Source organism: Ranitomeya imitator, chromosome 8, assembly GCF_032444005.1.
Source record: "Ranitomeya imitator isolate aRanImi1 chromosome 8, aRanImi1.pri, whole genome shotgun sequence".
In the NCBI taxonomy this organism is placed as follows: domain Eukaryota; kingdom Metazoa; phylum Chordata; class Amphibia; order Anura; family Dendrobatidae; genus Ranitomeya; species Ranitomeya imitator.
Window position 1 is genome coordinate 77199329 of NC_091289.1, and position 25267 is coordinate 77224595.

The window sequence follows — 25267 nt, forward strand, 5'->3', positions numbered from 1 at the left end:
TATCATCACGCACACTGAGCTCTGCTACAACCATTAGGTCTGTGTACCGACATGCTGTGGGCTTTTTGACCGCTCCTCCCCCTACCTCTTCTCACTGCCTAGAAAGCTCTCTTTCTCTCTTTGTCTGTGTAGTTGTATACCATCCCCCCCCCCCCCAAGAATGTGTGAGGGAGCAGAATCCTTCCTTTGTCTGAACCAGGTGCTTCATTGTGAATCAGAGAGTTATTCAAGATGGAATAATTTGACCCCAAGTAGTGACATAAGTGTGAAAGTTACAGATTTGGTATGTGCAACAATAGGGATACACCAGTGCATTTTCTAAGCTCCGTGCCTAGGAGAAACGGATTACTACTTAAACTGGTCACCCAGCTACCCAATGTGTAGATTTAAATGGAAGCTAACCTCGTGAGAACACATGTAATACTTTCATCGCCACCTAAGAGGTTCCCAGCGTACGCTAAGATGGATGTGAGTTTTAATAAAGTTCTGAGTCTCTTTGGAAAGGGGAGTGGAGTCTATGGTGCAGCCCACTCAGTGATGTCACAACTGGGGGGTATAAGATAGTGGGACCTCATTTTGCACTAGTCTTGGCCCAGGGAACCAACTAAGAGATGCTCTGTGATGCATTTTGATGTCACCCCTGTTTATTTTGTAATTGTCTGTACATATAGAATTGTCTCATCTTGTAATAAAGTTTTTTTTATACCTTTTGTAAACACTGCCTAATCTGTTTGGAGTAAAAGCTATAATATTTACTAGTCTCGTCCTCCTTATAATAATAATAATAATAATCTTTATTTTAGTTTCAAAAAGTTTTATTGAAATTTCAACATTCAACAATTATAAAAGGTAGTTTAAATGTGAGTATGCTCCCTCGCAGGGGAGTCTATTAACGAGAAATATAAGAACACATATCTATCATGGATGTAAGGGGGGACACTACAAAGACAACACAAGGAATAAACATGGAGGGTAAGGGGGTCTGCATTTACATTTTAATTTGTAACAAACTTTGTCCCCACAGATCGAATCACTATGGGGACAGACGTAGAGTCAGACTCAGGAGTAAATTAGGCTGCAAGTCCATCCATGGGCTCCATATCTTAAAAAACTGATCCCACATATCATTTCTAGTAGCCTCAATGCGTTCATAAAACATGATGTTAGTCATCCTTTCCTTGACCAATCGTAGCGTCAATGTGGGAGACCTCCATTTCGAAGCAATGTGTATTTTAGTAGCCATAAAAAGAAAAGTAACCAACTTAAATAGGTTTTTAGGAAGAGTCGGGTGTCTCGCCCCAAGCAGAAAAACAGAGGCATCCAAATTGGTTTTTCTTCCAGCCAATTGGTCTACTAGCAGATTTATCTGTTGCCATAAAAGTTGGACACCACTGGGCATGTCCACCATATATGTTTCATATCCCCAGGTAAGTTACATCCCCAAAAGCATAATTCTGAAACATTCGGGAATATGCTATGGAGTTTAGTGGGCACCAGATATGTCCTATGAAGGACCTTGATCGAGGTTTCTACTAATGATGATTGGTGACTACCCTTAGATAGCGTGTCGCAGCACCTCCTCCAAGCCTCCACCGGCAGCTCGACACCCAACTCCTCCTCCCACCGTCTCATGAATCCCAATTTCTCCTGATCATAGGGTGGGTTTATAATTGAGTAAAGCAAAGATATCGTCCCTCTTCCCATTGGATCGGAGAGGCACTTTTGTTCATACTCGGAGACGGGAACGGGACGTTTACCTTGGGTTAGACCACCTGCAAAATGTAAGACCTGATTGATGTGCATTGTTTCTCTAATCGGGGGTTCAAACTTCCTTATGAACTCTGCTCTATCCATCAGGACATTGAAAGGGTTGCATAGGTGCTTAATTGTGGTAATCCCCCTCAATATCCACCATGTATATAAATGTGGATCGATATTTTATATAGCGCTAACATATTCCGCAGCGCTTTACAGTTTGTACACATTATCATTACTGTCCCCGATGGGGCTCGCAATTTAAATTCCCTATCAGTATGTCTTTGGAATGTGGGAGGAAACCGGAGTGCCCGGAGGAAACCCACGCAAACACGGAGAGAACATACAAACTCTTTGCAGATGTTGTCCTTGGTGGGGTTTGAACCCAGGACTCCAGCGCTGCAAGGCTGCAGTGCTAACCACTCCTTGCTCTAAAACGTACCTCCAGCGTCCTCTGAGGTAAATTACGCTACTGATTGGGTTGGCTCCTGACCCGCTATTAGTCATAGGAATAGGAGCTGGTGGCAGCAGATCGTACTGAGCTTGTTGGGTAACGCTGGCATTGATGGAACAGGGTTTATAAGTGTATTGCTCGCCTGCGGCTGAGAATAATTATATCACCCTCGCTACAGTGTGTGCCCAATAGCCAGTACACAGCAAGGCAGCCTTTCTGGTGACTAATTATCCTAGGTGCAGTTCCCTGACTGACCTCAGGGTAAGGGGGCTCCAGAGAGCTGCAAATTCCAAACTGGAAGTGGGATATAAATAAATCCCCTGAAGAAAGAATCGGGGCAACCAAACACCCCGGTTCATGACAGGTAGGCTCTGTTTCTTTTTGTCTTTGCTCCTCAGGAGTTATCCCCAAGGCTCAACTTATGCCCACCCTAGAGAAGCTTCTTCTTGCCCCTCTAAGCCCACTGTAATTAACTACTCCTGTGCCCTCTGCACAAAGAAGTGGTTTTCAGGCCAGCCCTCCCCTTTCTGCCTGTCCTGCAGCCCTTCCACCATGTCTGCCTCGCCGTAGCCCTCTAACGCCTGGGATGAGAGCACTCCCCCCACTCTGGAGTGGGCTACTGCCATGTCTCAGTCGGTTTCCGACCTGACAAAGGTTTCACAATCCCTGGTCCGGATCCTGGAGCGACTTCCACATTTGTCTGCCTCTAGTGCTCCGAACGACTCTCACGGTGAATCGCACGCACTTGACCACGACCTTCACAGGGATAAAGTGGCTGCAAAGCAAAGGAAGTGGGCTCTTTCCAGTTCTTCCTCCAGTTCTCCGGGTTCCTCTATATCCTCCTGGATGCATTCCTCATCCTATGCCCCCTCCTCGGAGGCAGTTTTTGAGTCGGATGAGGATTCTCTGTCTGAGTCCCATACAGACCAGACCCCAAAGATGCAGGATATGGTAAATAGCCTTTTCTTGGCAATTACCTAAACTTTGAACCTAAAGGAGGACGAGGCACCTGCTCGGGAGCAAACAGGTAAAACATCCTTCCCGTTTTTTTCTTAATCACAGGGAATTTGATGCGATTTTATCTATTCTCTGGGAACACCCTGAAAAGCACTTCTCAGTAGGAAGCAGCTAGATATTCTTTATCCCTTTAGGCCAGACCTCATTGGTATAAGGGCAGAATCCTCTAATGTGGACAAATGGTTGATGGTGGTCGATGACGCCTGGGTCAGAGAGATTCACTTCCGGTTAAAAAATCAACTTTTCTTTCCCCCCAGGGAGATGTTTCTTTCTGTCTCGCCTGCCAAGACATCCATCTCAGGCCCCAGGGATTCTTTAGGCCATCTCTTCCCTACTACGCTCAGGAGTAATTGTACCCGTCTCCAGGAACGAACGGTTTTCAGGGTTCTACTCCAATCTTTCATTGTCCCGAAGAAGAACGGATCGTTCCGTCCGATTTTGGACCTCAAGCGACTGAACCCTCACATATGGACCTGCCATTTGAGGATTGTGTCCCTACTTTCAGTAATCGCTTCCATGGAACTGGGAGAATTTCTTTGTTTTGTAGACATTCAGGATGCTTATCTTCACATTCCTGTTTGTGTTCAGCATCAGAGATTCCTACGGTTTGCGATCCAGGAGGATTATCAGTTCACGGCCCTTTCTTTCGGCCTTGCCTCTACCCCCAGAGTGTTCATGAAGGTCATGCAGCAGTCATGGCCATCCTTCGCTCCAAGGAGATTCTCATGATTCCTTACTTGGACAATCTTATGATCAAGGGGCTGTCCCTCCGAGACTGTGACTAAAGTCTTCAGATCACTCTAGACACTCTGGTCCGGCTTGGCTGAACAGAGAGAAGTCCTCCCCGACCCCAGCTCAGCACCTGGTGTTCCAGGGTATGAGGTTTGGCATGACCCAAGCCCATGTCTTCCTTCCAAAAGAGACATTTTCATCCCTCTGGCAGGGGATTCGCACTCTAAAGTGACCAGCTCCCCTCCCCCTATGGTCCTGCATAAGAGTTCTGGGGAAGATAATTATCGTCATGGAAGCCGTTCCGTTTGCCGAGTTCCATACCTGTCCTCTACAGCTCAAGAGGAGTGTCTACCTGGACCGGCCCGTGCTTCTGCCTCTCAAGGTGAGGCAGTCCCTGACCTGGTGGATGCTATCAGCTTCAGTCCTACGAGGGAAGTCCGTCCTTCCTCTCCAGTGGCAGGTCATGACCACCAACGCCAGTCTCCTCAGTTGGGGAGCAGTGTTTCTACGTCACACAGCGCAGGGCCGCTGGAACGCCCAAGAAGCTGCTCTACCCATCAATCTCCTGGAGATCAGGGCAATTTTCCTTGCCCTTCACCGCTGGCAGACCCTTCTCGCAGGCCAGCTGGATCGGACAGCGCCACGGCCGTGACTTACATCAACCATCAAGGCGGGACTGGCAGCAAACAGTGTTATGATCTGGTGGTTTAGGAACAACATGAGACAAGCTCTGAAGGAGGTGGTATCTGTACTGACCGCAAACCCTGAACCTAGCAGCGCAACTAAAAATAGCCGTGGGGGGTACCTGACGCTCCCTAGACCCCTCGGCACAGCCTAAGATCTAACTTCCCCTAAAGATGGAAACAGGAAACCTATCTTGCCTCAGTGAAAATCCCCAAAGGAAAGATAGCCCCCCACAAATATTGACGGTGAGAGGAGGGGAAAATAACATACGCAGAAATGAAATCAGATTTTAGCATAGGAGGCCAGTCTAGCTTGATAGATAGGAAAGGAAAGGATACTGTGCGGTCAGTATAAAAACTACAAAACAATCCACACAGAGTTTACAAAATCTCCACACCTGACTAAAGGTGTGGAGGGTAAATCTGCTTCCCAGAGCTTCCAGCTAACAGAAATAATCCATACTGACAAGCTGGACAAATATAGAATGCACAGAACAATAAGTCCACAACATGTGGACTGAAATGAGCAAAGCCAGAACTTATCTTTGCAGAACTGGTCAGGAAACCAGGAGAATCCAAGCAGAGATGTGAATCCAGCCAGGAAACATTGACAAGTGGCACAGGCTGAAGAAAGAGCCAGACTTAAATAGCGGAGCAGAAGAGACGATAAGTGGAGGCAGCTGATGACAGCTAACTCCAAGGAGCAGCCATACCACTAGAAACCACAAGAGGGAGCCCAAGAGCAGAACTCACAAAAGTGCCACTTACAACCACCGGAGGGAGCCCAAGAGCGGAATTCACAACAAAACAGGTTATGTTAGAGGTAACAAGGATTCTGCTATAGGTGGCATGTCACGTTCCCTCCATGTCTGCCGTTCACATTCCTGGGGCGGAAAATTGGCCAGCCGATTTTCTAAGCCATTAGGCATCGGGCGAGTGGTCTCTCTGCCCTGCCGCCTTTAGCCAGATTTGCCAGAGATGGGGCACCCCAGACGTCGACCTGATGGCTTCTTGGATGAACTACAAGGTTCCTCAGTTTGTAACCAGGTCCCGGGATCCACTAGACATCGGTTGCGATGCCCTGGTAATCCCGTGGTTACAATTCCAACTGCCTTATCTTTTTCCGCCTCTCCCCTTGATTCCGAGAGCAGTGAAAAAGATAAAGGAAGAAGGGATCCCCGTAATCCTGATAGCTCTGGACTTGCCAAGATGGGCCTGGTACGCGGAGCTGGTGAACATGCTCATGGATGCTCTCTGGAGGCTTCCAGACCATCCAGATCTTCTCTCACAAGGCCCCCCTCTTCCACCAGAGTTTAGTCTCTGAGTTTAACGGCATGGCTGTTGAAGCTGCAGTCCTGAGGGAGGCGGGTTTTTCCCACCAGGTTATTCAGACCATGATTAGGGCAAGAAAACCAGCATCTTCGCGTATAATGGAAGGCCTTTTTCTGGTGACTGAGTACAACAGTTTGGACCTTATGTCCTTTTCTCTTCCTTCCATCCTTGGTTATCTACAAGCGGGTCTTGACTCTGGTCTATCGCTCAGTACTCTTAAGGGGCAGGTTTCCGCTGTCAATTCTTTTCCTGCAAAATCTGGCTTCCCTTTCCCAGGTAATGACCTTTCTTCAAGGAGTTGCCCACCTGGCACCTCCTTATCATCCTCCGATAGACCCATGTGATCTTAACCTTGTCCTTGGCGTGCTCCAGCACGATACTTTTGAGCTCATGCAAGATATTTTGTTTTCTCTTCTGTCATGGAAAGTTGTCTTCTTAGTTGCCATTACTTCCATCAGGAGAGTTTGAGTTAGCGGCATTGTCCTCACGTTCCCCGTTCCTGATTCTACAACAGGACAAGGTAGTTCTAAGGCTTGTTCCTTCCTTCCTACCTAATGTGGCCTCTTCATTTCACATCAATGAAGACATTGTCCTTCCTTCTCTATGTCCCTCTCTGGTCCACCCCCTTGGGTAAGTCCCTCCACAAGCTGGATCTGGTCAGAGCTATCCGAGTCTACCTTTCAAGACTTCTTCCTTTCGTCAATAGGATGCCCTTTTCATCATCTCTGAAGGTCATCTTAAGGGGCTACCTTAATTAAGGGGCTACATTAATTGCCCGTTGGATTCATTTGGCAATAATGGAGACATACTGTGTTCAGGACAAAATGCGTCCTCCAGGGGTAAAGGCTCTCTCCACTTGGTCCGTGGGGGCTTCCTGGGCCATTCATCACCAGGCCTCAGCTTTACAGGTTTGTAGGGCTGCGACCTGGTCGTCCTTGCGCATTGCGAGGTTTTTCAGGTCATACCCATGCCTTTTCTGTTGCAGGCCTGTGAAGGAAGGTGCTGCAGGCGGCGGTTACGCATCGGCCGACCAAAGTCTTTTTCTTTGCATTCTTTAAGTTCCCACCCTTGGGACTGCTTTGGGATGTCTCCCAATGAAGTGACAAAGAAACAGGTATTTTTGATACTCACAGTAAAATCTCTTTCTTGGAGCCTTCATTGGGGGACATGGCACCCTCCCTAACTGTTTGTATCGCTTTTGAGCCTATGTGCCTTTGTTGTTGGGTTGGTACATATGTTGAGTTTTGGTTGCTTCTCCTACTGCTTTAAACACTTACTCGGGTACTTTGTGCCTGTCGGAGGGTGAATACTGCTGAGGAGGAGCTATTTTCCTTTTTTGCCTAGTGTCAGCCTCCTAGTAACAGCAGCATACACCCATGGTTACCTGTACCCCCCAATGAAGGCTCCAAGAAAGAGATTTTACAGTACCAACACTCTCTTTTGGAGAGGCCATCACAAAGCCATGATCTCAATTCTATTGAAAATTTGTTGGCAAAGCTGAAAAGGCAGGTGAGAGCCAAGACGACCTCTACAAACCTGGAGCAGTTACATAATTTTTGTTAGGAAGAATGGACCCAAATTCCAACCAACTTTCCTGAGAAGCTTGTGGAAGGATATCCCAAACGTTTGGTCCAAGTCATTCAGTTTAACCCCTTAAGCCCCGAGGGTGGTTTGCACGTTAATGACCAGGCCATTTTTTACAATTCTGACTACTGTCCCTTTCTGAGGTTATAACTCTAGAACGCGTCAACGGATCCCAGTGATTCTGACATTGTTTTCTCGTGACATATTGTACTTCATGATAGTGGTAAAATCTCTTTAATATTACTTGCGTTTATTTGTGAAAAAACCGGAAATTTGGCGAAAATTTTGAAAATTTCGCAATTTTCCAACTTTGAATTTTTATGCAATTAAATCACAGAGATATGTCACACAAAATACTTAATAAGTAACATTTCCCACATGTCTACTTTACATCAGCACAATTTTGGAACCAAAATGTTTTTTTGTTAGGGAGTTATAAGGGTTAAAAGTTGACCAGCAATTTCTCATTTTTACAACACCTTTTTTTTAGGGACCACATCTCATTTGAAGTCTTTTTTAGGGGTCTATATGATAGAAAATACCCAAGTGTGAAACCATTCTAAAAACTGCACCCCTCAAGGTGCTCAAAACCACATTCAAGAAGTTTATTAACCCTTCAGGTGTTTCACAGGAATTTTTGGAATGTTTAATTAAAAATGAACATTTAACTTTTTTTTACAAAAAATTTACTTCAGCTCCAATTTGTTTTATTTTACCAAGGGTAACAGGAGAAAGTGGACCCCAAAAGTTGTTGTACAATTTGTCCTGAGTGCGCTGATAGCCCATATGTGGGGGTAAACCACTGTTTGGGCGCATGGGAGAGCTTGTAAGGGAAGGAGCGCCGTTTGACTTTTCAATGCAAAATTGACAGGAATTGAGATGGGACGCCATGTTGCGTTTGGAGAGCCCCTGATGTGCCTAAACATTGAAACCCCCCACAAGTGACACCATTTTGGAAAGTAGACCCCTTAAGGAACTTATCTAGATGTGTGTTGAGCACTTTGACCCAATAAGTGCTTCACAGAAGTTTATAATGCAGAGCCGTAAAAATAAAAAATCATATTTTTTCACAAAAATTATCTTTTCGCCCCCAATTTTTTATTTTCCCAAGGGTAAGAGAAGAAATTGGACCCCAAAAGTTGTTGTGCAATTTGTCCTGAGCACACTGATACCCAATATGTGGGGGTAAACGACTGTTTGGGCGAATAGCAGAGCTCGGAAGGGAAGGAGCGCCGTTTGACTTTTCAATGCAAAATTGACTGGAATTGAGATGGGACACCATGTCGCGTTTGGAGAGCCCCTGATGTGCGTAAACATTGAAACTTCCCACAAGTGACACCATTTTGAAAAGTAGACCCCCTAAGGAACTTATCTAGATGTGTTTTGAGAGCTTTGAACCCCCAAGTGTTTCACTACAGTTTATAACGCAGAGCCGTGAAAATAAAAATTCTTTTTTTTTTCAAAAAAATGATTTATTAGCCCCCAGTTTTGTATTTTCACAAGGGTAACAGGATAAATTGGACCCCAAAAGTTGTTGTACAATTTGTCCTGAGTACGATGATACCCGATATGTGGGGGGAACCACTGTTTGGGCACATGGCAGAGCTCAGAAGGAAAGGAGCGCCATTTGGAATGCAGACTTAGATGGATTGGTCTGCAGGCGTCACGTTGCATTTGCAGAGCCCCTGATGTACCCAAACAGAAGAAACCCCCCACAAGTGACCCCATATTGGAAACTAGACCTCACAAGTAAATTATCTAGATGTGTTGTGAGAACTTTGAACCCCCAAGTGTTTCACTACAGTTTACAATGCAGGGCCGTGAAAATAAAAAAAACTTTTTTTCCCACAATAATGATTTTTAGCCCCCCAAATTTTTATTTTCCCAAGGGTAACAAGAGAACTTGGACCCCAAAAGTTGTTGTCCAATTTGTCCCGAGTACGCTGATACCCCATATGTTGGGGTAAACCCCTGTTTGGGCGCACAGGAGAGCTCGGAAGGGAAGGTGCACTGTTTTACTTTTTCAACGCAGAATTAGCTGGAATTGAGATCGGACACCATGTCGCGTTTGGAGAGCCCTTGATGTACCTAAACAGTGGAAACCCCCCAATTCTAACTGAGACCCTAATCCAAACATACCCCTAATCCTAACAGTAACCCTAACCACACCCCTAACCTTGACACACCCCTAACTCTAATCCAAACCTTAATCCCAACCGTAAATGTAATCCAAACCCTAACTTTAGCCCCAACCCTAACCGTAACTTTAGCCCCAACCCTAACCCTAACTTTAGCCCCAACCCTAACCCTTAGTTTAGCCCCAACCCTAACTTTAGCCCCAACCCTAACCCTGACTTTAGCTCCAACCCTAGCCCCAACCCTAAACGTAGCCCTAACCCTAGCCCTAACGGGAAAATGAAAATAAATACATTTTTTTAAATGTTATTATTTTTCTCTAACTAAGGGAGTGATGAAGGGGGGTTTGATTTACTTTTATAGCATTTTTTATAGCGGATTTTTATGATTGGCAGCTGTCACACACTAAAAGACGCTTTCTATAGCAAAAAAGTTTTTGCGTCTCCACATTTTGAGACCTATAATTTTTCCATATTTTGGTCCACAGAATCATGTCAGGTCTTGTTTTTTGCGGGACGAGTTGACGTTTTTATTGGTAACATTTTCGGGCATGTGACATTTTTTGATCGCTTTTTATTCCGATTTTTGTGAGGCAGGATGACCAAAAACCAGCTATTCATGAATTTCTTTTGGGGGGGTGGAGGGGTGGGGTGGGGGGGCGTTTATACTGTTCCGCATTTGGATGCGGAAGACGGAGCAGCGCCGGAACCAGGAGAGGTGAATATCGCGCAGTGCTCCCCCTCCCCATTATACTCACCTGCTCCTGGCACTGTCCCTGCATCTCCTGTCTCCGGGCACTGACAGCTTCTTCCAGCGTTGAGCTGTCACGATTACAGCTCATTACAGTAATGAATATGCGGCTCCACCCCTATGGGAGTGGAGTCGGGTCCATATTCATTACTGTAATGAGCGGCACCATGTGACCGCTCAACACGGAAGAAGCTGTCAGCGACTGGAGATGCAGGGACCTCGCCGGGAGCAGATGAGTATGTCACAGCCGCCGCTCCCCTCCCCCGCCGACCCCCAAGAGACATTGACTCGAGTATAAGCCGAGAGGGGCACTTTCAGCCTAAAAAAATGGGCTAAAAATCTTGGCTGATACTCGAGTATATACGGTAATTGTAAATATATTTAGAAATTAAAAAACAAAAGATATTGTATTTCTAAATAAATATTTCAATGAAAAAAACACAATAAAATATAACAATAAAAATACAAACATTTGGCATCGCCGTGTCTGCAACAACCCGACCTATAAAACGTCCCACTAGTTAACCCCTTTAGTGAACACCATAAAAAAATATAATAAACAAGGCAAAAAAAACAATGCTTTATACTGCTGAACAAAAAGTGAAATAAAACGCGATCAAAAAGACAGATATAAATAAACATGGTACCGCCAAAAACGTCATCTTGTCCCGCAAAAAACAAGCCATCATACAGCTCCATCAGTTAAAAAATAAAAAAGTTAAAGTTCTCAGAATAAAGCTATGCAAAAATACCGTATTTTTTGGACTATAAGAAGCACCAGACCATAAAATGCACAGCGGTTGTTCGGTGGTCCAGGTTGGTGCGGTGGCCTCCGGGAAATCCCATCCCAGGCTGGTGTGGTGGTGCTGCTCTGTAAAATGGGGTCACTTATGGGGGGGTTCTGCTGTTCTGGCACCTCATGGGCTCTCCCAGTGGGTCAAGGCACCTGCAAAACATAACAGTAAAATCTGGCGCTCCTAGCTTTGCACTGTGCCTGAAAAACATTTCCCAATTATATGTAGGGTATTGGCGCACTCAGGAAAAAATGGACCTCGGTTTGTTGTAAAAAAAAAACAATTACTATAAACCCTTATAAAAATTAAACACTTGGGGCTAAAATAACATTTTTGTGAGCAATATGTGATTTTATTATTTTCACGGCTCAATGTTATAAACTTCTGTGAAGCACCTAGGGGTCCAAGGTGCTCACCATGTGTCTAAATGCATTCCTTGAGGGGGTCTAGTTTCCAAAATGGGGTCACTTGTGGGGGGTTTCCCCGGTTTTGGCACATCAGGGGCTCTCCAAATGGGATATGACTTCCGTAAATGATTCCAGGAAATTTTACATTCAAAAAGTCAAATGGCGCTCCTTCCCTTCCCAGCTCTACCGTGCGCACAAACAGCGGTTTTCTCCCTGATATAGGGTATCGGCATACTCAGGAGAAATTGCACAACAAATTGTATGGTGCAATTTCTCCTGTTACCCTTATTAAAATGCAGTATTTTGTGCAAAACATTTGTGGGGAAAATTTAGATTTTTTTTATTTTTACAGCTCAACGCTATAAACTTCTGTGAAGCACCTGAGGGTTCAATATGCTTACCACACATCCAGATCAGTTGCCTAAGGGGTCTAGTTTCCAAAATATTGTCACTTGTGGGGGATTTTCACTGTTTAGGCACATCATAGGCTTTCCAAATGCTACATGGCATCTGCCAATTGTGGCAGCAAATTTTGCATTCAAAAAATCAAATGACGCTCCATTATTTCCGAGCTCTGCCGTGCGCCCAAACAGTGGTTTTCTCCCTCATATGTGGTATTGGAATGCTCAAATTTTGCAGTCCATTGTTTCCTGTTAGGGTATGTTTCCACGTTCAGGAAACGCTGCGTCCAGATGTTACAGCATAGTGGAGGGGACTTCATAAAATCCCTTCTCCACTATGTATTAAAAGACGCATGCGGCATACCCGCGAAAATGCACATGCGGCGCGTCTTAAGAACGCAGCATGTCCTTACATTGCAGAAAAAACGCAAGGACAGCGCAGGTAACCTGCCAGTGACCTCAGGTGCAGATTTGGTCAGGATTTTACCTGCATGAAATCCTGACCAAATCCTGATGCAATCCTGAACGTGGAAACATACCCTTACCCTTGTCAGAATAAAAAAAATTGGATCTAAAGTCAATTTAAAAAAAAAAAAAAAAAAAGTTTTTTTTTTTTTTAAACTCCTGTGAATCACCTGAAGGGTTAATAAACTTCTTGAATGTGGTTTTGAGAACTTTGGTGCAGTTTTTAGAATGGTGTCACTTTTGGATATCTTCTGTCACATAGACCCCTCAACGTGACTTCAAATGTGAAGTGGTCCCCAAAAAAATGGTTTTGTAAAATTTGTTGGAAAAATCTCTTGTCAACTTTTAACCCTTAAGGGTATGTGCACATGTAGAATGGTCCACTACGGATTTGATAAATCTGCAGGGCAAAAACACTGCGTTTTTACTGCGCATTTACCGCGGTTTTTGTGCGGATTCCACTGCGGTTTTACACCTGCGGTTTTCTATTATGGAACAGGTGTAAAACCGCTGCGGATTCCGCACGAAGAATTGACATGCTGCTGAATGTAAACCGCTGCGTTTCCGCACGTTTTTTCTGCAGTATGTGCACTGCGGATTGCGTTTCCCATAGGTTTACATTGTACTGTAAACACATGGGAAACCGCTGCGAACCCGCAGCTGCGGAAACGCGGATCCGCAGCAAAATCCGCAGCGTGTGCACATAGCCTTAGGGTATGTGTCCACGTTCAGGATTGCATCAGGATTTGGTCAGGATTTTATGCAGGTAAAATCCTGACCAAATCTGCACCTGAGGTCACTGGCAGGTCACCTGCATTGTCCTTGCGTTGTTTCAGCATTGTAAGGACATGCTGCGTTCTTAAGACGCGCCGCATGTCCGTTTCCGCGGGTATGCCGCATGCGTCTTTTAATGCATAGTGGAGACGGGATTTCATGAAATCCCCTCCACTATGCTGCAACATCTGGACGCTGCGTGTTTGACGCTGCGGCTCTACGCAACGTCAAACACGCAGCGTTTCCTGAACGTGGAAACATACCTTTAAACTTCCTAACAATAAAAAATTTTGGTTCCAAAATTGTGCTGGTGTAAAGTAGACATATGGGAAATGTTACTGTGATTTAAAGGGAACCTGTCACCCCGTTTTTTCAATATGAGCTAAAAATAGCGTTCAATTTATTTGTCCCGATTCCCCACCTTTGCTGCCAAAATACATTAGTAAACTCGCCGTTTTCGGCTGTCAATCACGCTGGTCCGGTCGGATGGGCGTAGCCAAATCTCTGTTTCTCCCCACCTCTGTCTTTTCCCTAAGAAACTTCTTCCCGGCGTTGGCGTAGTATTTCGCGCGTGCGCATTAAAGTCTCATCTTGCGCCTGCGCATTATGCTTTGCCCAACTGTGGGCATAGCATACAGCACATCATTGTGCATGCACGGGTGATGTCACTGCTCTATAGGACCCTCAGTGACACACTGACAGGAGACAATGGCTCCTGCAGTCCATCACTGAAGAGGTTACCTTAGTTCAGAGTGTCACTTTCTGGCAAAGCTGCCTGGGATTTTTCCAAAACAGCAGTGCCAGAAGTGAGACTAGGGACTATTTTCTCACAGTGGCGTAGGAATACATTGTGGGGAATACATTGGGGAAGCATACCTTCCATCATTGTATTACTGGAGCCCCTGGGGAGCAGTCGCATCAGTTGATGCTGTCCTCCACGGGAGATCGTCAAGGGACACTCGTTTAGATTAGATTAGATTAAATTAGATTTCTGTGGACAGGGAGTATATAGGTTATTTGTTATTTTAATATTTTTTACATATGACACTTGCTTCGGGGATCAAAGTGACAAGTGATGGTGAGTATGTACTCTGTTATATGTACTGTATGTCTATATGTATGTATGTGTTGTATGGTGTATGTTGCATGTTGTATGGTGCATGTTGTCGCATGACGCATGTCGTTGCATGGTGAATGTTGTTGCATGTCGTCGCTTGGTGCATGTCGTCGCATGCTGTCGCATGTCGTCCCATGCCGCATATTGTCGCATGGTGTTGCATGTAGTCGCATGGTGCATGTTGTAGCATGTCGTCGCATGTTGTGTGTCACATGCTGTTGCATGTCGTCGCATATCGCCTGCTGTCGCATGTTGCATGTCGCATGGTGTTGCATATTGTCACATGTTGCATGTCGCCGCATGCCGTCACATGTTGCATGTTCTTGCATGTCGTATGTTGTCGCATGTTGAATGTTGCTGCATGTTGTTGCATGTCGTCGAATGACGCATATTGTCGCATGTAGTTGTATGTTGCATGTTGTCACGTGTCACATGTTGTCACATGTCGTTGCATGTCGCATGTTGCGGCATGTCGTTGCATGTCACATGCTGTCACATTTTGTTGCATGTTGTCACATGTTCTTACACGTCACATGTTGTTGCATGTCGTCGCATGACTCATATTGTCGCATGTAGTTGCATGTTGCATGTTGTCGCATGTTGTTGCATGTAGTATGTTGCATGTCACATGTTACATGTCACATGTGGTATGTTGCATGTGGTATGTTGCATGTCACATGTAGTATGTTGCATGTCACATGTGGTAGGTTGCAAGTCGTATATCGCTGGGTTTATGTCACAGTGTGTATGTCGTAGGGTGTATGTTGTATGCAATATGCTCTTAGATAGATGAGATGGATAAATAGATAGAAAGAAGGAATGAGAAAGTTAGAAGGAATACCATAGATAGAATGAAAGCACAAACATATAATGCTGCACAAACGTTATGGCCCCTTATAGTGCTGCACAAAGTTATGGCCCTATATAGTGCTGCACAAACATTATGGCCCCTTATTGTGCTGCACAAACGTTATGGCCCCATATAGTGCTGCAAAAACGTTATGGCCCCATATAGTGCTGCACAAATGTTATGGCCCCTTATAGTGCTGCACAAAGTTATGGCCCCTTATAGTGCTGCACAAACGTTATGGCCCCATATAGTGCTGCACAAACATTATGGCCCCATATAGTGCTGCACAAATGTTATGGCCCCTTATAGTGCTGCACAAAGTTATGGCCCCATATAGTGCTGCACAAACATTATGGCCCCTTATAGTGCTGCACAAACATTATAGCCCCATATAGTGCTGCACAAACATTATGGCCCCATATAGTGCTGCACAAACATTATGGCCCCTTATAGTGCTGCACAAACATTATGGCCCCATATAGTGCTGCACAAACGTTATGGCCCCATATAGTGCTGCACAAACGTTATGGCCCCTTATAGTGCTGCACAAACATTATGGCCCCATATAATGCTGCTCAAACGTTATGGCCCCATATAATGCTGCTCAAACATTATGGCCCCATATAGTGCTGCACAAACGTTATGGCCCCATATAGTGCTGCACAAACGTTATGGTCCCTTATAGTGCTGCACAAACGTTATGGCCCCATAGATGCTCCATACAGACACTTGCCCCATTTGCTGTGATAAAAAAAAAATCACATTCTCACCTCTCCGTCGCTCAGGCCCCCGGCGCTTTCAATATTCACGTGCTGATCGTTCCGGCGCCACTCCATCTTCAGCACTGACGTTCAGGCTGAGGGCACGCACTAACCACGTCACCGTGCCCTCTGACCTGAGCGCCACTGCTGAAGATGGAGCGGCGCCGAAACGAGGAGCAGGTGAGTATCGCGCAGCGCAGCGCTCCTTCTCCCCGTTATACTTACCTGCTCCTGGCGCTGTGCAGTCCCTGCTTCCCCGGCACTGCAGCTTCTTCCTGTAGTGAGCGATCACCGTTACCGCTCATTACAGTAATGAATATGCGGCTCCACCTCTATGGGAGGTGGAGCCACATATTCATTACTGTAATGAGCGGTACCATGTGACCGCTCAGTACAGGAAGAAGCTGGGGCGCCGGGGAAGCAGGGACTGCACAGCGCCAGGAGCAGGTAAGTATAATTAGACAGCCCCCACTCCCCCTCACCTGCCGACCCCTGGGTATGACTCGGGTATAAGCCGAGAGGGGGACTTTCAGCCCAAAAAAGTGGGCTGAAAATCTCGGCTTATACTCGAGTATATGCGGTAAGCGATTTTGTTACAAAACTTACGCTAGCAGTTCTGGATGGGAAAAGTTTACCGGCGTCCAGGACAACACAATTTGCATATCCAGACTTCCGGGGCACAGAGGTTACAGTGGAAAATCACGTATGCGCAATGATGTATTGTATACTTTGCCAACAGTTGGGCAATACATACTGCGCATGTGCTAGAGCCGAATGCACTGCGCAGCTGCCAAAAAAGCATCTGACACGCCGAGGAGTGGGGGGAGAAACAGCGATTTGGCTACGCTCATCCGACCGGACCAGCGTGATTGATAGCCGAAAACGGCGAGTTTACTAAGGTATTTTGGCAGCAAAGGTGGGGAATCAGGGGACAATAAAGGCACTATTGTAAAGCACAGCTCAGGCCCTATTGAACGCTATTTTTAGCTCATATTGAAAAAACGGGGTGACAGGTTCCCTTTAAGGGCATGAAAATTCAAAAGCGGAAAATTGCTAAATTTTCCAAATTTTCGCTAAATTTCTGTTTTTTTTTCACAAATAAACACAAGTCATACCGAAGAAATTTTACCACTATCATGAAGTACAGTATGTCACGAAAAAACAGTCTCAGAATCACCGGGATCCGTTGACGCAGAATCACTGGGATCCGTTGACGCGTTCCAGAGTTACCACATAAAGTGACAGTGGTTAGAATTGTAAAAATTGGCCTGGTCATTAGCATGCAAACCACCTTTGGGGTAAAGGGATTAACATTATAATATTCACCACTATCTTGCTAAAGCTATAGTAGATCTTTGTCGGGGCGGCCATGACCCCTCCGCTCTGCAAAGTTATAGCTGCTAATTTTTAAAATTGGCTTATTACCTGCATCAGTCCTGTCACAGGAATGAAAAGAACATTTCCCTCAAATAGTATTCTTATTGTTGAATAGGTACAATCTTCTTTTTGGCACTAAATGTCTTTTCAGTAAGAACTGTAAGGCCCCTTTTACACATCAGGTTATTGCTATCAGTCGCAATCCGTAGAATTTTGAAAAAAAAAAACGAATCCAGCGACTGATGCCGCCATATCCGTTTTTTTCTCATAGACTAGTATTAGCGACGGATGGCCTCACGTTTCATCTGTCGGATCTGTCGAAAGTTGTTTGTCCGGCGGCCGGAGACAACAGACAAAGTAACTTCTTTTGTGTATGTTGAAAAACCGGACACCGACAGACAGTCGCCGTCCGTCGTTTGCTCGAATGGAAGCCTATGGGTACTGGATCCGTCAAATGACGGAATCCGGTGACGGATTCCATTTTTTTTTTTTACCTAAGCATGCTCTGATTTATTTAGCCAGATCCGCTAGTCGGATCTGTCGAAAAAACGAATCCGTCGCATCAGTTTTTTACAATCTGCGACAGATCCGTAGAGCAAATGGATTGTGACTGACGGCAAAAAACTGATGTGTGAAAGAGGCCTAATACTCTTGTCTGAATAAAAGCATTAGGCTATGTGCACACGCTGCTGATTTTTCTGCGGATCTGCAGCGTTTTTGCAGCTGCGTGTCCGCAGCGGTTTCCCGTGCATTTACAGTACAATGTAAACCTATGGGAAACACAATCCGCAGTGCACATGCTGCGGAAAAAAACGCGCGGAAATGCAGCGGTTTACAGTCCACAGCATGTCAACTCTTTGTGCGGAATCCGCAGCGGTTTATATTCCGCAGCATGTCAACTCTTTGTGCGGAATCTGCAGCAGTTTTACACATGCTCCATAATAGAAAACTGCAGTGGAATCCGCACAAAAACGTGGTAAATCCGCAGTGGACCATTCTACGTGTGCACATACCCTTAGTGGAAGAATGTAAGTCCACAAGGGCAGGGTCCTCGCCCCTCTGTATCAGTCTGTCATTGTTAGTTTGCTTACTGTAAGTGATATCTTTAATTTGTATGTAACCCCTTCTCATGAACAGCACCATGGAATCAATGGTGCTATATAAATAAATAATAATAATAATAGCATTGGGAATATTCTCACACAGCAAATTTGGGTGAAAAGTTCAGCAATTAAAATATGTTCCATGAAACTGAATTGTTTCTTCCACATGTGGACACAGTGGCTCAGTGGTTAGCACTCCTCGGTTCAAACGCCAAACATCTGCATGGAGTTTGTATGTTTTTGCCATGTCTGTGTGGATATCTTCCCTGTGAAGTGTGTTGCTATATACAAGTATAATACATTTTGCAGATGAATTGGACTGTCACAGAAATGTTTTAAATAAAAAACATGCTAAGTGTTGTGAATTCTGTTTACAGGATTTAATACTAAACCACCTAAAAAAGGAAATCATCCATTACTCTCGGATAGAGCATGCAAACGGAACAAAGGTTTATACCCAAGAAGGAGCCTTGCAAAGGTGAGCATTGCCATTCTCTATGGGGAGTTCTCGGAGTTCCATCTAATTTCCTAAAGGGTCTTCCCTCTGCTACAAAACGATCAGTTCCCACCAGACAATAAAAGGGTTGCCGCTACATTGATATAGATTACCTTTCCTTCAGGGAGGATATCAATATCAAATTGGTGGGGGTCTGACACTTGGCAACCCCGCTAATGAGCTGGTATCCGCTCCTGGAGGGCCAGATGCGGACAGTGTACAGGATGGCTCCATTCACTATATTGACCATCGCTAACACTTGCAGCTACAGTCTCCAGGGATGTTGGCCACATACGCTTGGTCTGCACTATAACATTAGTAAAGAAAATAGTATTCTGATGCTAAGATTGAGTGATGGCGGGTAATCTTTGATCTGTTTTATGTATTGTGTGCTGGAGGATGAAGAGATTAACATATAAGTGTCAGAACTGTATTTTTATATACTTGAGTCAGCTGCATTTTTGTCATTTTTATTTACCTTTTGGCATTTATATAGATTATTGGATGGCAATCCATCATTAAACTCTGACACAGCCAAAGTGCTCCTGCAGCGTGGGACTAAACCTGCACCTGGTGGTGAGTAGATATAATGGTGGTGTTTGCTTAAGACCATTTTCATATTTCGGACCTTGATGGTCTGAGAACGGACCATGATGTGGGAACCAGCCACAGATCTCCTGACCCAAACTGCCTCATACATGAAAGCAGTTCTTGTCAGGACACCAGTGTCTAATCAGGACATAGCAGTCTGCACCTGGACCATGAATGTCGGGCATGTGAAACTCGCCTAACACCGTCAATAAAATATTTGAGAAAAATGCAAAAGGAATCACGACAAAAAGCTTGGTGGCACTCTGAGAAATATATTCCATAAATGGGTTGGGTGTCCAGCAAAGTTCTGTTGTTGATTGAGTGCATTTTCATTTTATTTTATGCAATTACTATTCAAGTGACTATAAATAGCAGTTTTCCCCAATGAGTGTTTGTCATCTGACAATAATGTGTACATGATACTCTTTGTTTTTTTAAGATGTGTTAAAATCTCAATCTAAACAACTTTTTTCCTGTTAGCAATTTTTACCAATACAGACATACTCAGATATTAAATGCACAAAGTACCAAAAAATATACTATAATATTAGGGTGCTCACAATCCAAGAAAACACAAAAGGTAACAAAATATATAATTTTTATATACATGGAAATCTGTCAGTAGGATCAACCCATGTAGGTCATAGGAAGCTGAATAACATGATATCTTGATATCTGTGATCCGATGTCTTGTTTCAATGAAATCCATGTTGTTATTAACCTATAAATGTGCTGTTTAGATTTGTGGATTTACTGACGTTCCCTTTAACAGAATACAAATCCTTTTATTCATAAATTTCTAAAATTACCTAAATACCCACATGACTATTAAAGTGCAGTTATTACTCTAGGATAGTAGAAGAATGGCAGCACAAGAGTACTATAAATATATTAGTGGTATAAGTTAATTTATTATTTATACATAGAGCTGTCTGTGTGAAAACGTTCAGTTATTTTATTTCTTCTATTTTTGTCTGTAAGCAAAATAGATGAAATTTCCTCATCTTTCATAATTTTGAGTGCCAAGTTTATTTTTGCTTAAAGTTTGCCAATGAACACCTGGATTATTTTGTGAGTTACTGGGAGAAGGTGCTGTGGTCAGATGAGACAAAAATTTACCTCTTTGACATTAACTCAAATTGCCGTGCTTGGAGGAATAGAAATGTTGCCTATGACCAAAAAAACGCCATCCCCACTTTCAATCATGGAGGTGGAAACATTATGTTTTGGGGGTGTTTCTCTGCTAAGGGCACAGGACTATTTCACTGCATCAAGGGGAGAATGGATGGAGCCATGTACTGTAAAATCCTGAGTGACAACTCTCTCCCTCTGCCAGGATGTTAAAAATGGGTCGTGGCTGGGTCTACCAGCAAGACAATGACCCAAAACATACAGCTAAGGCAACAAAGAAGTGGCTCAAAAAGAAGCACATTAAGGTCATGGAGTGGCCTAGCCAGTCTCCAGACCTTAATCCCATAGGAAACTTATGGAGGGAGTTGAAGCTCCGAGTTGCCAAGTGACAGCCTCAAAATTTCAGTGATTTAGAGATGATCTACAAAGAGGAGTGGACCAAAATTCCTCCTGACATGTGGAAACCTCATCATCAACTACAAATAAAAGTCAGACTGCTGTACTTGCCAACAAGGGTTTTGCCACCAAGTATTAAGTTTTGTTTGCCAAGAGGGATCAAATACTTATCTCTCACTGCAAAATGCAAATTTAATTTATATACTGTAATTTATACAATGTGATTTTCTGGATTTTATTTTTGATATTCTATCCCTCAATGTTAAAATTAACCTACCCTTAAATTTATAGACTATTTGTGTCTTTGTCTTTGTGTCTGCCACACCATCTGCCCTTATGAACCACGGGCAATGCCATGGCTGTCTCCTCTCTAATTTTCCATTACAATTTCTATATCTCCACACTGTCTTTCCGCCATGCTAACCCCTCTCTATATTGTGCTTCAATTTCACGCTGTCCCCTCTCCATATCCATTCTATGCCTCATCTTCACACTATGCCTTCATACTGCCCACCACGCTGCCCTCTTCAATCTGTAACTACTCACACTGTCACGACAGCCGCCCATACGTTATGATATCCACAACAAGCCACCAATATATATTATAGCCATCACCACAACCCCCATATATAGTATGATGTTCACCCCAGACCCCCATACATAGTATGATGCCCAAAAAAGCCCCCATGAATACAGTGATGCTCCCACAGCACCCCAAACAGTATTATGGCTTACAAACAGCATCTCAAACAGTATGATATTCAACACAGCCCTCTTTCTAGTATGATCACCACAGCCCCATATCCAGTATGGTCACCTCAGCTCCTCATATAATTTGCTATCCCCCCGCACAGCCCCTAATTTAATGGCTCAAATGCACCGCCTCTAATGTAATGGCCTTCACTTTCCACAGCTCTAAAAAGACCCACCTACTATATACAAAACTTTATGAAATGCAAACTAAAAAGGGGGGCTTAAAGCAGAGGTAAGTAAAAGGTATGATTGGGGAGTGATATTGACCCTAATTATGATCTCATGGCTTCCCTACCTTATACTGGAGGTTGACACCCTTGGGGAAAACAAAATGGCGCCCCCACTTGACGTCGGCTCTCCCTCACTGACACTGTTATAATGGAATATAGGCTGAACTGGATGGACAAATGTCTTTTTTCGGCCTTACTAACTATGTTACTATGTACTATGTTACTATGTTATACCCTGCAAAAGAATGGCACCACCGTGAATAAACAGCAGGCACACACAAAGACACATCTGAGGGCCATAGAGCAGAATCTCTTAATGAAATGTGCATATAACTAGACAGCTAGATACAAATATAGATGTCAGGACACCACAAAAGACCACAAAGAGAAAACTTCCTCTCTATTACACAATGTTCATTAGTTGGGATGCTGACTCTAAATCAGAGCCCAGTGGTTTCCCTACCTATTCCCTTAATGACCCTAGTAAGACCCAATAAGGGAGAGAACCCACAGTAGTTTAGGGTATAGGAAACATAAACATGTAGAGAAATAAAATGTCCTAACAGCACTATCAAGCACTGTCTATCCCTACATTGAGGTATATGTGATTCAAATATATACACATTGAGAGTCTTCTATTATTAGTATGTGTGCCATTAGGACATTCTCTTTCTCTACATGTTTACTAAAGTACTGTGGGTTTGCTGCTTGTAGGGTCTTACCAGGGTCATTAAGGATTAGCAGAATGCGAGCGAGGGAACCACTAGACTTTTATTTAGGGTCAGAAATATCTTCTGCTTTAATAATAATCTTTCTTTTTATATAGCGCTAACATATTCCGCAGCGCTTTACAGTTTGCACACATTATCATCACTGTCCCCATTGAGGCTCACAATCTTAGATCCCTATCAGTATGTCTTTGGAACGTGGGAGGAAACTGGAGTGCCCAGAGGAAACCAATGTAAACACGGGGAGAACATACAAACTCCTTGCAGATGTTGTCCTTGGTGGGATTTGAACCCAGGACCCCAGCACTGCAAGGCTGCAGTGCTAACCACTGAGCTTCCGTGCTGCCCTAATATAGAGGAATATTTCTCTTCGTGGTCTTTTGTGGCATCCTAACATCTATATTTGTGTCAAGCTTACTAGTTATAGGCTCATTTCATTATTAAGAGATTCTTCTTCTCTGTATGTCCCTCATGTGTCTGTATGCTTGCTGTTTATTCACTGTGGTGCCATTCTTTTGCAGGGAATAACAGGGTCAGTGAGGGTGAGCCAACGTCGAGCGGGGCAGACATTTTGTTTTCCCCTGGGTTGCCAATATCCCTACCCACCCATAACTTAGATGTACCTCTGCTTTAAGTCCCCCTTTTTAGTTTCTATCTAATAAAGTTTTGTATATGGGTTGGACTTTTTTAGTGTTGTGTTTAAATTGAGATCTATATTAATATCAGAATTAAGTGTTTTCCCGTCTCCCATGACAGCACACCTGAGAGAGGGATCCGCCCAGTCGGGACAGGAAACCTACTGAAATAAAAGGGCGGTACCTCTCCCTCGCTTCAGTTGGGTTTCCGGTCCTGACGGGAACCATTGTGCTGAATCACGGCGGTACTTTTTTGTTTTTGTTTTTATTTTTTCGTTGATAGAAGATCCACTTACCCGGCACTTGAAGAGCAGGCAGGACGCCTGTAGGTCGGCCTTCGGGATGCTGGTAGCGCCGTCCGCAGATCCTTCGGGCTCTTGCGCACGTGCGGGCGTCGGTCCAGCGCAGTCCGGATCTCTGGAGCCATTCTGCGGCTGCCACGCCGCTCTCTCCCCCTCTGCTGGAGCGACTTCCGGGTGCGCGGCTGGCGTTCAGTGAAGGGGCGTGCCTGTGTGATGTCAGAGAGGCGCGCCGGATCCAAGATGGCGGCGCCCATGGTTTGAAACGCCGGTAATTATGTGAGCTCTCCGGCGGTGTTCTGGAGGGGGAGAGGAGCAAGAATTGTTACCGGAAGAGGCGGGGAGCGCTGTGGAACGAACCCTTATTAAGGGGGTGGCTGCAATAGATCGCTGCTCATTCCCATACAGTCCAGAGATGGAGGGTATGGAGCAGCAGCAGCAGCTATTACAGCAGCAAGAGCCCTTATCAGGCGATACATCTGCTCGTCATCATCCTAAGAAGAATAGCCGCTCAAATGGAAGGAGCAGCAATCATCCTAGTCGGACGTCTCAGGACTCTTCGACATCCAGGAGGAATGTTCCCCGTGCTCCCAGTCCGCCTCGGAATCCGGCGCCGAGGAAGGCTAGTTCCAAGACAAAGAATAAAGAATGTGCCCTCTGTAATGTCCCATTGGCAGTTCAGTGGCAGAAAAGTCTTTGTATAGATTGTATTCAAAAGACTATCCAGGAAGAGACCCCTGACTTTGCCTCTAGTCTTAGAGCAATAATCAGAGCCGAAGTACAAGACTCTGTTAAAGCAGCCCTTAAGAAAAAGGGTAGTAAACACCCTGAACCGGTTTCGGCTTCTGAGGTATCTCCTTCTGATGAGGAAGGTCAGGAGGAACCGTTATCTCCCTGCTCCTCTTCTCCTAAGTCCTCTGACTCCTCTTCTGATAGTGATGTGGGGGGCCGTCCGTGCTTTCTTACTGAGAACACGGACAAGCTAGTAAAAGCCGTTAGAGCTTCAATGGGCCTTAAAGATGAGAAAGCGGCCAAATCCCTGGAGGACATAATGTTTGGGGGTTTAGAGGAAAAGAGAAAACGCACCTTCCCAGTCAATTCCAGAATAAAAATCGGATAATCTTCCCTCGGCTTCTAAAAGACGTTACCCCTTTGAGGATAAAGATTCAGAGACTTGGGATAAGGTTCCGAAAATCGATGGTGCGGTGGCTAGATCGTCTAAAAAATTATCCCTTCCCTTAGAAGATTCTGGCGTATTAAGAGATCCTTTAGATAAAAAAGCGGATGGGTTCCTAAGACACACCTGGGAAGCAACCGCAGGGGGCTTGAAACCAGCAATCGCAGGAACCTGTGTCTCTTGCTCCCTTATTGTCTGGCTGCAGAAGATAGAGGAGCAACTGAAGTCTAAAGCCCCGAGAGATGAAATTCTAACCAATGTAACTTTAGCTAAAGGTGCAGCTGCCTTCGTAGCGGATTCCTCTGCAGACTCTGTAAGACTGGCAGCTAGGGCTGCAAG

The 25267-nt window shown here is 44.7% G+C and overlaps 1 protein-coding gene across 3 annotated transcripts in view; it reads left to right on the plus strand.

Annotated features, from left to right (window-relative positions):
* The window catches only part of SERHL2 (serine hydrolase like 2), a 219513-nt gene that overhangs the window by 140558 nt on the left and 53688 nt on the right, over positions 1-25267 (plus strand). For all 3 annotated transcript variants that reach the window (XM_069737104.1, XM_069737107.1, XM_069737106.1), the window contains exons 8-9: positions 18870-18970; positions 19485-19564. In XM_069737104.1, coding sequence (XP_069593205.1) covers positions 18870-18970; positions 19485-19564 — 181 coding nt within the window. The remainder of the gene's footprint in view (positions 1-18869; positions 18971-19484; positions 19565-25267) is intronic.